Raw genomic sequence first — 13,762 nt, forward strand, 5'->3', positions numbered from 1 at the left:
AGGCATTCTTAGGAGGGGGAGAACGTCAGCCCTCCTTTCAGCTCCCCGTGAGCAGAGCAAACCGACTTGCATGTTGCTTGTCATTCATTTCCCGGCTCACGGGCCGATACCTTTGTTCTCAGGGTTTTACGAAGATCAATGCCTTCAACTGGGCAAAGGTGCGGAAGCTGAGCTTCAAGAGGAAGCGCTTTCTCATCAAGCTCCGCCCAGATGTGAACGTAAGTGCCTCTCGGAAAAGAGGGGGAGACCAGTGAGCCCCCTCGGGGCGGGGCAGGTCCCGCTAGGGCTCAGGTGGAACCCACGGCCGGCAGCTCTCCAGGTGTCTGCCAGTCTGTACTGTGTATCCAGACGCTCGGTCCCTCCGCAGCTGTCCTCAGCAGTGGACAGAGGGCACAGATGTGTGCCCAGGGAGGGGTCACTTCCCTGTGCACCTACGGGCCGCCCCCTCCTGTGCAGCCGCCGTGTCTCCAGCCTCGGCCACCTCGACAGCCCGGTCAGCATCCTGCCGTGCTCCAGGTCTGTCCCTCCCCACCCAGGGGCGGTCCTGCTGTAGTCCCCAGCCCCTGACGGCGCACTCTCACGAGCTGACCCGGCCCCTCCCCTAGCACACTTCCCTCCCTCTAAAGATGTCGCTCACGTGGCGCCAGGTCAGAGAAGGAAGAAAGCGTCTTCTCCATCTGCCATAAAACTAGGGATGGATGGGCGCCAGGGTGCTGATGTCCCCAACCAGAACTGGACTGCTTTCTCCCACGGGGGTAAAAAAAGATTATAAACGGCAGTCTAGGTTTACAGTCATTTGGTTACATTATGGATGAAATAGGTTTTTATGGCCTAATTTGGGAAGCAGTCACCCACTGGAAGTTGTTTTCTACGAGAACACACGTTTTGAGTCCAGAAGACTGGGTACTGCAGCACGACTCGTCTGTAAGTTGAGGCTGCACTACCGAGAACTGTGAGATTCTCCCCAAATGGCTGGAACCGCTGAGAATGTTAAGGGCTGTGGTAACATGTGCTTATATAATACGGTCACTTAAATTGAGAGCATTCAGTCTGGAAGTAGAAAATTACCGTATCCCCTTTCCCAAATCAAAGGACATGAATTTTTCAGCCTTGGGTGATACTTCAGTGCTCCAGAAAAAATGTTCATTTCCTGTATGGTCCCTGGGGCCACCTGGAGGCTGAGCCATATGCTTTTTGATGGAGAAAACGCTTAAGCACAATATTCAAAGTTGGCATGAACCATGGGGGAGAAAACAGAAAGAAGAAATGCGTTTCAGTTATTTTAAGGAGGCAGAAGAGGCATTTCAGTGCTTGGATATTTTTTCACGAAGGGAATGGAAGCCAAGTAAACAGCATTTGTTTATGATTTCTGTCAGAGGGAATGTTGTAACTTCTGCTGAGTATCCCCATTTTCTGTGTGTTCCTCTAAGGAATTAAGTGGGGAAGAAAATGGTTGAACGATGATGACTGTATTTCGTCATGAGGAACAAATGTGTTTTACTAAATAGGTGGATTTATGGTCATGCTATAATAAAATACACAATTGAAATTTTATTGGACAAATTTGTTTTCTGCCCCCTTTCCCGTACTGTAACTGAACGTCTCTGGGTAATGGAAAAAACCAAAGTGTTATTTTCTCTTTCTAGAGCTCATACCAGGATACCTTGGAATTCCTAATGGCCAGTCGGGACTTCTGCAAATCCTTCTGGAAAATCTGTGTTGAACATCATGCCTTTTTTAGACTTTTTGAAGAGCCCAAACCGAAGCCAAAGCCTGTTCTGTTTAGCCGAGGGTCATCGTTTCGGTTCAGGTAAGGATTCTGCTTCACGTCTCTCCGTCTGCCATGTGGTCATTTTCCCCAAGACTTTCCTCGGGAAAGTTGGCTTCCAAGAGCTTTGGCTGATGGCATGTTTGCCAGGTCATCGCAGAAGGCTCCTGGCAGCCCCTTGCTGTGTTCGGTTTGAACGTTAGGTAGCCACTAGGCAGTCTCCCCAGCCACAGACAACGCCTAGAGGAACTCTTCTGATTCAGAAAGGATTTCCTTCCTCTGTAGAAGCAAAAGCACCTTGTTAGCACCTGCTGTAGCTTCACCGAATGCTCTGTAGACCATCACTGCCCATCACTGGTTCAATTTCTCACTCATTCTTTCAACCAGTCTTCGAGTGTCTGCCCATCACTGGTTCAATTTCCCACTCATTCTTTCAACCAATCTTCGAGTGTCTACTGCATGTCAGATTCTGCTCTAGGTGTTGGGGGTGCACTGTGAACAGAGCTATCCCTGCCTTCATGAAGTGTACAGGCTCTTGGGATGGTTGCTTAATAATCAAACGCAGAATCGTTAAGTTGTTGAGTTCACTGAACTTTTTCTGTCGTGTGTAAGGGAAATATCAGGAGACAGAATGGACGCAAAAGCACAGTTTCTCTTGGGACTGCCTTCATCCCGGGCTAGCCGAGAAAACGCCCGTGTGTCCCAGCTGTGGGAGGGAGGCAGGATGGTGGAGAACTGTGCTGAGTGTGAAATGAGAATGCCTTGCTGTCTTCTCCGCCCCCTCTCGTGGTCTTCATTTTAGTGGCCGGACTCAGAAGCAGGTTCTCGACTATGTTAAAGAAGGAGGACATAAGAAGGTGCAGTTTGAAAGGTAAGAGAAACGTCAGTGCCACTTGCGGTTTGAGAGGAGTCGTTCTCTGCAGGCAGTGGTGCTCTAAGCGGCTAAGCATCGCTCCCCCCAGGCCCGGTGAGCTAGAGAATCGCTGCCGCCCGGTCAGTCTCGGCCAGTTCAGTGTTAGGAACAGCTGAGGCCCGGGGGACACTGAACTCCAGGGTGAAAGGAAGCCAGCAGAGGGCAGGGATGCAAGAGGAACACGAGCTGACAGAGGGGGTAAAGCGCTGTAAAAACCTACTCACCGGTGAGTCCTTAAATATTTGGGGATTTGAATTGGAAGTATTTCTATAAACTTTTTTTTTTTAATTGGAAAAATTGCAAACCCTTTTCTTTAGTTTTTTTTTTAATTAATTTTTATTGGAGTGTAGTTGATTTACAATGTTGTGTTAGTTTTAGGTGTACAGCAAAGTGAATCAGTTATACATATATCCACCCTTTTTAGATTCTATTCCCATATAGGTCATTACAGAGTACTGAGGAGAGTTCTATAAACTTTTAAATTCAGTAACGTTTGATTGAAGAGAAACAGGATTTATTGCTGTTGTTAGCAAATGCTGATAGCTCTTATTGTATGCCAGGCACTGTTCCAAGCCCTTTAGACATAGGAACTCATGGAGTCTTCATACCTGCTCTGTGAGGTCCGTGCTATTTTATTTCCTTTTTAAAGATGGAGACATGGCAGCTCAGAGATGTTGAGTAACTCGCCCAGGTCTCAGAGCTGGTAAGTGGGCCCTGGTCATCCAACTCCAGAGCTCACTGCCCTTCAGCACTGCTCTGCCCAGAGGGACTAAAAGAAAAGGGTACAGGGGTGAAGGGATGGTGCGCCAATGACTGTTCAGTTGCAAGTGTTTGTTTTAATGGTTTTCTTTTTTCAGTTTAACACATTTAAAAATTACAATAAAGCACAGAGGATACAGCAAACACCCGTGTTCCTAGTACTTAGAATTAACTAGTCACATTTTAACATTGGTTTCTAGGATTTTATTTCTTCTTCCCTTATTTGCAGCTATTGTGGTTACAGATGTAGTGAAAACCCCCTTTAACCAACAGCCTTCGTTACTTCCCTCCTTCCCTCCCCAGAGGCAACAACTACCTAATTCCTGTTACTTCTATTAGAAATATTCATGCACCCAAAAAGAACAGGCAGAACTGCTCTGGGGGTGTCCTTTTTCATTTATATAATCAGTATTACATTGTACGTAATCATGCGTCTTGCTTTTTAAAGCTGCCCTGATTTTGAGATCTATCTTAAGCGTTTTGTGGTATTGTGAAAGTGTTACCTTTCAGGTATCTGATTCCCTGTTGAGAAACATTCAGGTTGTTTGGTGTTTTGTTTTGCTTTTGCTGAAACAAATGTGCTGCCTTGACCACCCTTGTATATTTCTCCTGATGGAGGTCTGGGGTCGTTTTTCCCTCCCTGTACATAGAAATGTAACGTTCAGAAGGTTATCTGTACGCTTATCTAGATGTAGCAGAGCAAACCCCATCATTTTCCCGGACGATCCACGATTAATCTTTTGGGGATCGTATAAGAAGGGGTCTGCCTCTCTCTGACTCAGAATGTGCGTGCTCCGGAGCCTTGGTGTGTTACTTTGGAGTATTTTAAAGAAAAGCTGGATGGACATTGGAATTTAATCTCTATATTTATGCAGTTTCATGTGTTTGAGTACCTGAAAAGTTTCTCATGCTTGTCCCCTGGGAAGCTGGGGACCGACACACTAAGGGAAGGAAAAGATTAAAGGGAAGATGTTGGTGGCATTAAAAACCAGCTTCTTCTACTGTGGAGTCTATAAATTCATTCCTGGGGCAGGGCCTTTTCTCTGAACTGAGCGCCGTGAAGGAGTGGCTCATTAGTGGCAGAGGCCTCTGTTGCAGAACTGATCTAGAAAGTCATTACCCAGAACACACCAATCGATTTCGTATTGTTAGGCCAGGGCTTGCAATTCAGAGCGTGCTCGGGCCCAGCCAGCTTCTCCCTCCCAATGACGTTTCCCGTAACTAGAGAGTTAGCGTTCGGTGGTAGTACTCCCAACCGGCTGGACCACTGCAGTGGGAGCTGGGAATGCTGAGAACGTTTTCAAGGCTGAAGCAACCCCCGAATCCTACGAGTGATACAGAAAGGGTGACTGGGTCTGTCTCCAGGGAGCATTTATCCAAACTCCTTCGGGTGCCTTCACTACTGGGGAATGCCTCATGCCGTTATTTTTCATGTGAAACCAATGGAAAAAAACCCAATTCACCTAACTTTAGTTCTCTCATGTGATTTCTCCCAGGAAACACAGCAAGATTCACTCCATCAGAAGCCTTGCTACGCAGCCTGCAGAGCCGAACTCAGAAGTGCCAAAACAAGTCAGTGATGGTGATAGTCACTCTTATAGCTGTTTTCCACCAGACGTCCTCTGCCGGGGACTGGCTTTCCTAGTCTTCTCTGTTGTTCTTCATCCTTCCACTTCGGGGTGTTTTCTGGAGGAGGGTCTAGCCGTGTGCCCTGGCTCTGACCAGACACGGGCTCTGTGCCTCTCGCCCTGGCCTGTATCCTTTCCCCTCCTCCCTCCCATGCCCTGGCCCCAGGGAAGTTTGCTCTATTGGCCTGAACTCAGCTTAGGGCTGGAACCATCCAGGGCCAGAGCTGAGCCCACCCTCCAGCTAAACGGCTGCGCTTGTGTGAAGAGATCGGGATTTAGCTCGGGGGTGACGGGTGTAGCTCCCCATGGCTGCCAAGGTCAGAACCTTGCGCTGGCGCAGGACCGGACGGTGCGTTCCCAGGGCTCGTGTTACAGAGCGGCGACCACAGCTGGCAACGAGACACAGCACCGCTCTTGCTCTGAGGGTGGCCAGGGCTCGTTTTCCCTGGAGTTGGTCTCTGGATGAGCTCTCAGGGTTTTCTCTACAAGAGAATGAGAACTTTGTTGGGAAAGAACATGAAGGCAGTCTCCCTGTGCGAATCCAGAGAGCCTGTAAGCTGCCCGTCCTGCCCTTAGGCATCGAAACAAAGACGTTTTTGTCATTTGTCTGAAATCCGTGTCAGCTCGCCTTTGGAGGTTCACGGTGCCTTTCCTCCTCCGCCTGCCCCCACCCCCTCAGGAAGTCAGTCCCCTGTGGGCCGGAAGGACCGTCTTCTTCCATAGAAACTTGGGACGCCCAAGAGGAGACTGCCGGTCCTGGAAAGCAGAGGCACTGCCTCACCTGTGCTGCCGGGGACCCCGCGCTGTCGGCTTCCACACCCTGAGAGAACGTTCTGGATGCTGACCAGACAGCCTCGGGAGAGGCCGACTCCTGACAGGGTGCTTTGTTCTAAGACCGGGGAGGGCAGGCCTTCTTTGGCGATCCTTGGCCACTCGCTGCTTCAGGAGATGCCGTTAGGTTGGACTCCGCGTCTCTGTCTCTTCCAGCCGTGGTGTAACCTCTCCCTTTTCTCTTCGTCTCCCTCCCCCTTCTCTCGCGCACCCCCGCCCCACCCAGGCTCAGCAGAGTGCCAGCCTTACCTTCGGAGAAGGTGCCGCATCCCCGGGCGGCCAGAGCTGCCAGCCGGGAAGGGACCCGCCCGCTTCGGCCGATGAGCGCGGGCCACAGCGCAACCCCACTCCGCAGAGGAGCCCGGCGGGGAGCACGAAGGCAGACGGGGCCGGCAGGGCGGAGACGGAGGAAGAGGAGGAGGTCGCTAAGGACAGGACCCAGCAGAGTAGACCTCGGCCCCCGCAGCCAAGCACAGGTCCAGCATCCAGGGCTGCCCAAGGCAGCAGCACTTCCATTCCTTTCATTGACTGCAGTGACGTAGACAGTGAATACGACCTCCTCAGGGAACAAGCGTCCCGGTCACGGTCCCAAACAAATGACAACTATGAGGGTGATTTGACCAGTGGTGTTTATCTGCTGTCCAGGGATGAGAGGCAAATAGAGGCTAGGCGCAGGGCTTCCCTTCACTCTGCGAAGTCCTCCCGGCCTCCTTCCAGAGAATTCCGTGATGATGATTCAGCAGACATCACCTTTGACATGAGTGGGAGCCCCAGACTCCCGAGACATAGCTCTCTGATAGATGAGATGTTCAGGGCCTCAGGCGGTCACAGTCCCCTGGCCACCCCCTTGTCTCCCAGCAGCGGAAGTTCAAGTCCAAGTATGAGTTGGGACAGGACCGGGTCCCAAGGCTATGTTTCCGAAAACGCACATGACTATAGAGAGAGAAGTGTGGGAGGAGATCCTCTCCCAAGCCAGGGTCCTCGTGATGAAGACGGTTCCCCCGTCTTACAAAGGCCCCACTTAAGGAATCTGAGATATAATAAGTCAGAGACAGATCCACTCATTCTTAGCCAGGTAGCATCAAGCCCGAAGGCAGGGGATAGGTTTGATGGCCATGGAAAGGGAGGCCCGGCCGGCCCGGCCGCTTCGGAAGGTAGGACGCTGGCTAATGGTACGCCTCTCGTGGGTCCGACCTCGAGGATCTCCATGGCGCAGTCAGCGTGTGCCCCTGGCAAGGCAGCCCAGCTGGCACCCCTGCAAATAACCGAGGGCTCCACCAGCAGTGGGACTGAATCCAGCGATTCAGACTCTGAACTGGCCAGCCCCCTGAGCCAGCCCCTCGTGTTTGGTAACCCAGCTGTGCTGAGTTCCCCCTCCGGCGTGAGGAGAAAGAAGTCCTTGGGTGGCCTGCCTTTGAATGAGGACGGAGAGGAGTATGAGTGAGGAGACCAGAGGGCGGGTCTTCAAGGGCTGGAAACCTGGAGTTGTGCGTCCAGGGTTTCCCTGGAGATGCTCTGTCCTAGTGGCTTGTTAATTTCTAATCGACCTTTGTTAGAGGAGGTTTTAGGGCAGGCGCATGCTTGGGTAGGGCACGCCTGGCTTCTCAGACCTTTCAGAAGGACAGAGTTTCACACATCCCGACAAGTTACCAAGAGCTTGTTTCTCTTTCTGGCTGAAGGCTAGGAAGACATCCTTTGTCATGAATCTGATCATGTGTATAGTGTGCTGTATTTCCGTGGAAATTTTCTGTGTATCTTCAGTTGTGTACACAGATCACCCTCCCATCTGGTTGATTATCGGGACAAAAGTATCACTGAGATCCCAGGAAAGGTGTGGGTTTTACTTCGAACCCCTTCTTTAAAAGGAGGGCTGCTTTGCTGTGCCTCGTAAAGGGAGGAATTGACAAAACTCAAGGCCAAAGGTCAGTCGGCTGCTAGTTGAAATGAAGTGTTGTTGAAATATTAGTTAATAAGACTAGGGAATATTTTAATTGGAAGCATTTGGGATGATTCTTTGCAGACTTCCTATGAAATGATATAAATCTTCCTGAACTGGAATCGATATGAGATTGCTGGTTTGGTTTGGGTTTGCTTTCATGGGTCCAACGTTAGTTATGGTTGAAGAAGGTGTTGAAGAACTCTGGCCGTCAGAGCCTCTTGGTGAAACACAGAGATGCTGCTGAATAACGATGCAGGGTAGGTACTGTTGGCACCAGGAGGTTAGCAAACTCAAGGTTTCGCCTCTGAGTAGTGCGCAGTACCGAGAAGGGCTGTTTCCCGGTCTCGTTGCCCTTGGTGGATTTTTACGCACGTTCTTAACGTTCACACGCTCAGGAACAGTGTCTTCTGGCTGCTTCTCTGTGCGGGAAAAGAGAAAGTAGAAGTAGTGAGAGGTTTGGTTTCTTTTTAAATCTTACCATCTACACCAGTGCCTTTCACCCAGCATTTCTGCATTTCAGATGGAAAAGCCTGGTTGGAACTTGCATTGCTTCTCAGCCTTAGCTGCACTTTGGAATCACCTGCGACATTTAAAAAATTGGTATTACCTGAGCCCTGACCCTAGAAATTTGGATCACATTGGTCTGGAGTGCCCCTTGGGGTCCCCAGATGGCTCTGCTAGGCTGCCAGGGTCATTTCTGAGCCAGACACTGTTGCCTTCTAGAATCTAGCAGAATGTGATGGAAGCGTCAGCTGAAATGTTGGCTTGCTTGCCGAGTAAGAAGAGCATCACCAATGAAATGCTTTTCTTCATGCCTGCTCTTTGGTACTTTTTAGTCTTTGGTACTTTTTTTTAAAAAAAGATAAATTGTAGAATAAAAATTTTAGATCCTAAGTAACTACAAAATTATTGAAAAGAGTTGTAGTGATGATCCAGCCCTAACGTGCCGCCACGCGAGTGGCCTTATTAAAACTCATCGTGTGGCTTTGTCATGGGCAAGAGCTAAGCAAGTTTAGGGAAACAGTAGAATTTGGCCACAGTGTTGAATAAGCAGAAATATTGACAGACCCTGTGGTTCACACGTGACGCTCTGTCCACATGAATGTCGAGAAGTTGAGTTTAAAGATTCTGAAAACTTAATCCATCTTTACGCACACTTTTGCTTTATCTTCCTAATCATTTGATTCAGTGCATGGTTGATGAATCAAGTTGATTATCGGGTAGCTTGAAAGATGTTCACTGAAGTAGTCTGTTCATCTTTTGCTTTATTTAGATTTACATGTTTAACAGAGTCACAGAATTTTGAAGCCAGAAGGGACCTTGGAGGTCACCTAGGTTAAACCTTTATTTATGGATGAGAAACCTTGTTCTGACGAAGGGAAGAGACTTCCCGTAGTCCTACAGCCGTTGCATGACAAATCTAAAACCAGAACCTTGGTCTCTGGGCTTCAGTGTTTTATTCTGTGTGACAGCTAGATGCACTAGGACCTTTTGGGTTCAGTATTTTATATTTTGAGACTCTTGTATGGATTAATAATTAAAATCATATGGAGATCAGGAATCATGTAGACTTAGGTTATTACAGTCCAGATTAGGTAGGAAGAACTACTGCTTTTTATATTGTGGGGTTTTTGCAGTTATAGCCCATTTTTGCCTGTTCTGTTTTGAGCTTGGAGAAAGGTGTCAATTTGCTATATAAAAAAGTAGTCAAACGTGAGTTAAACAGAGTCCCATGTGGAATCTGTGGTTTATTTGTGAAGGTGGTGTGTTCAAATGAGTTTTCTTTTTACCTCTAATCATACAGCAGTCTGATCATGAAATATGAATGAGCAGAAGGTGTTAACTTAGCTGGCTTAGAATGTGAATCATCAGATGTAAACCCCCAAAGCAAAACATAGTCCAGTAATTATTTCATTTTGCTTTTTCCCCGAAGAGATGATTTTTTATCCAAAGTGTTTCAAAAGCAACTGATCAACGGTGATGTACCCAGTTGTATATTGACGAGATTTTCCGCTTTTAGGGTCACTGGTAGAGTTTTTCTCCGCTTTGGTTTTGTACCAGCCAAGCAACTCAGTTTCTGCTTCTCAGTCAGTCTTTGTGAGGGTGGCAATTCTGATGTGATTAACAGGGCTTAAAAGAAAGGGGGTGTGGGGGTGGGGAAAGGTGTGTAGTTTTTTCAAAAGCCACCTATTCTGACGTGCTGGGAATATTCACTCATTGCCTCTGGGAGAGCTTTCCCTGCACTAGTAAAGAGAGCTGCTGAGTGAGTAAACCTAAACATTCTTTGAGTCTGAAGGTAGAGCCAGTCCACTGAGGTGAGGAGGTCAGAGAAAGCCAGCAGGCTGCATGCCACCCCCAGCGCCCCGCACCTTCCATGCCTTCTGCCTGCTGTGAGACTCTGGTCCCCAGGTCCTTCCCTGGCCTCTGGAATCTCACTGTGTGGTATAAGAAGGGCAGGCACATGCCTGAAGTTGAACTAAGTGCAGGAAGATCGGAGATGGGGTTGGGCGTGACCAATAGGCAGCAGAGATTAGAGACCTGTGAATTCCTTCAGACTTCCAAAGGGTTTCCCAAGACCTGTCAGGGCCAGTGTTTCTAAGGCAACAGCTAGTGTAGGGGTCGCCTGCATCAATAAGGAAGCCAGGTCTTCAGATAGCGGCTGCTCCTGTGCAATGATGTCTTAAAGCCTTGGGTGGAAGACAAACCAAATATAGAAACAGAAATCTTCAAGCCACTCAGGGCGACTCTGGGGCCTGCGCACATGAATATCTTTTGTTAGATAGTATTTCAAAACGTGTAAATTATACATCCTTTAGTGACCGATTTTTGTTGCTGCTTGTTCGGGCAGCGTAAAAATGCAAGAAATTCTCGTAAAGAGCTGCATTTAATGAGTTCCAGAACTTACAGTGGATTGCCCCAGCTCCTTGACCAGTCATCTGTATGCCAGGATGCTATTTTATTAGACAGGCATTTAGTTAAAGGAAGTCTGGGAGCCAGATTCTTCTCCACATATGTGATTCGTATTTGGAAATTTCTCACAGATTTATCTCACCAAATGGTGCTTCTGTGGCCGGCACTTAAAAATGTGAATAATTTCCATTTGATGCTCCAGAACTTCTTTGAAGATTCAAACCAAGTAATGCTTTAAAAAAATACACACACACACACACACACACACACACACACACACACACACACACACACACACACACACACACACACACACACACACACTAGGACTGCAAACCCAAAATACAGCAAGAGCCTCTTGAAATTTCCACCAAGTATACGAGATCCAGCCTGTCCTCCATTGAATCAGAAACCCCACTTGCATCTTCGCTGTGGAGTCAGTTTGATTGTGTTGGCAAGCAGTTCCTAAAAGAAGCAGCAATTAAAATATTAAGCTGCCATTTTAAATTTTGTTAAAACTGTTGTGAATGTGCATCACCTCCCATTTTCATAGCTTTAACCAGTGTTCATAGGGTTTTAATCCACATGTTCCACGTGAAATGCTCTTCCCTATTTCAACACAGTATGGGTTTGGTGCAATTGAAGTCATCAGTGAGTGATTGGGCTACAGGTAGGCCCAGCCTTAAATTAAGAAACTTGGGGTCCCCTTCATTCCTAGGTTTATTTTGAGTTTATTTGCTTCTGTCTTGATCACTCTTCTTTGCCTAGGCCCTCATTTTCATTAACCAGAATTTAAAGCTGTCTGAGCTGCATCCCCAAGAAAGGCTCTTTTTTCCTGGATCTTCTCCTTTGTAGTCTATAAACATTCCTCCTCTGATGAGCTTAATTACTCTAAGGCTGGCCTTCCTCTAGTTTCATGGGGATGAGTCTACCGTTGACTCTTGGACAACACGGGTGTGAATGGCGCAGGTCCACTTACGCACAGATTCCAAGTACCACACAATCCAAGGTCGGTGTAATCCGCAGATGCGGAAGTGTAGATACACACAGAGGGCCGACTATAAGTCATGCATGGATTTTCCACTGCTCGGAGGGTCTGCACCCCTGACCCCCGTGTTGTCCAAGGGTCCACTCTATTGCTGCCAATTTTACAAAGCAAACTGCAGAAGAGTCTTTCAATGCAGTCTTTGCAATAGAGAAAGTTTCTTTGAACCCGAAAGAGGTGAACATTTCAAAATAACCTGTTGCTGGCAGCTCTCTGAGGTTACACTCAGCCGTGTTAGCCAAGTTCATAAGAACATACGGAAGGAAAGGTACTAGCGGATGAACTTCTGCAAGAAGGAAGTGATTAAAGAACTGGAATCTGGCGACATTTAAAGAATTTACTGGCGCTGCTTTTTCCTCGTTAGTCTAATTCCATCTGTTTCTGTTTAGTTGAATGAAATGTAATACAGGGAAATGGGGTCTCTAGTGTACACTGTGCGTACCTCTAACACCAGTTGCTAGTTGTTAAAATGAAGCCATGACGTTTAGATCAAAATAAGCATGCCACTTGATGTAGCAGCTCTCTTTTTATTAAAAAAAATAATAATGAAAAGCAAAAAATACCCATGATGGTTTGGGCTAAGGTTGTAGGCATCAAAGATCAAAAGTGACCTGGTTGCCACCTGTTTGGAATACATACTTGGAAAAGAGCTATTTATTGTTTCCTGTGTAACCTAGGGATTTTTAAGTATTTCCTCTATAAACAAAAGTTGCAAATGCTGATTTGTGTGTCAGATACATATTTGGGAGGAGGTGAGTAGAGTTGTGAAAAACAGGTCTTGCTTCATGAAGTTCAGAACATGTCACTCCAGAAAACACAGATGAAACTTCCAGCGTGGAGGATTTTTTTTTTTTTCCCCAATCAAAGCAGTTAAACACCCTGGTGGAAGCTAAGGTAGAATTAGTGAATCTTTTTTAAAGCTTTAGAAATTGAAGAGACTCTGATTCGTTGATCGTTTCAGCGCAGATGGACTGAATGATGCCCACGTCACAGCGTAGCCTTGGAAGCAGCCTCTGGCGATCTCCTTGGCCTCTGGTGTTCGGTTATAACTTCTGGTGGAAGGCAGCTCCTTGGCGTCTTCGTGTGGGTTCTAGATCAGGTTGCTCTGATATGTCTTAGGGTGGTTTGGTATTTGAAAGTAGGGAGGATTGAACATCAACTGTTGACAGAGGGTATCTGATCTAAGTCTGTAGTTGAGAGCTGGTGTGAAAGGTTAGCTTCAAGGCAGGTGTCGTTAATGCAGTCATGGACATGGTACTGAGAATTACGTGAGCTTGTTGCTAGGGGTCAGGTGCAGGAACTTCAGAATATTGAAGAATAGAAGTTGGAAATCACTGCAAAATGCAACATAAACCAAGAGTACTAAGGCGGGAGCAAGGACCATTGTGTGTGTGTGGGGGGGCGGGGGAGTCTATAACAAAGCATCGGACAGTAATTAACTCTACGTTTGAGTAAGAGGTAGAGGTGTTAGTGGTACCAGGAGTTTGGAGGCAGTCCTGCTTTATTATAAATTGGGGTTGTTAACTGACTCTCAAATAGGAAACAGTAGAAGGGTCATTTTGGGGCCTCTGATGGGCCTGTCAGTATTCCCAGATGACCTTTCTGGCTCATGAAACTGGGCCAACAATTGCTTTGTCCTGGGCCTTGCAGTTCCTTTGTAAGAAGGAAAGCATTTGTCACTCTGCCCGCAGAGATTTATAGAAAGACCAAAGACAGGCTTTCCTTAGTCAAGAACACACACCCCGCTGCTCTCTACACACGCACCTGAATGGCCAGTGGATTCAGTCCCTTACCCTCACCTCCTTTCTGCCTGGAAGGTTGCTGTGAAAACCTGACTAACCCAATCTCACAAGCTTGGCCTATGTTATTAATCCAGTTCCCTTCTGTTCTCTCTGTGTGTACATTTAATATTTTATTAAAAATTTCTAATACGCTGAATTAATTTTACAACAGACAAGGCTGGGGACTT

The 13,762-nt window shown here is 47.4% G+C and overlaps 1 protein-coding gene across 3 annotated transcripts in view; it reads left to right on the top strand.

Moving 5' to 3' along the window:
• Positions 1 to 13,762, top strand: part of FARP1 (FERM, ARH/RhoGEF and pleckstrin domain protein 1) — a 290,586-nt gene that overhangs the window by 221,414 nt on the left and 55,410 nt on the right. For all 3 annotated transcript variants that reach the window (XM_079902745.1, XM_079902747.1, XM_079902746.1), the window contains 5 exons: positions 123 to 218; positions 1,647 to 1,810; positions 2,571 to 2,639; positions 4,937 to 5,012; positions 6,126 to 6,375. In XM_079902745.1, the coding sequence (XP_079758871.1) occupies positions 123 to 218; positions 1,647 to 1,810; positions 2,571 to 2,639; positions 4,937 to 5,012; positions 6,126 to 6,375 (655 nt within the window). The remainder of the gene's footprint in view (positions 1 to 122; positions 219 to 1,646; positions 1,811 to 2,570; positions 2,640 to 4,936; positions 5,013 to 6,125; positions 6,376 to 13,762) is intronic.

Source organism: Stenella coeruleoalba (genome assembly GCF_951394435.1).
Source record: "Stenella coeruleoalba genome assembly, chromosome: 18".
NCBI lineage: Eukaryota > Metazoa > Chordata > Mammalia > Artiodactyla > Delphinidae > Stenella > Stenella coeruleoalba.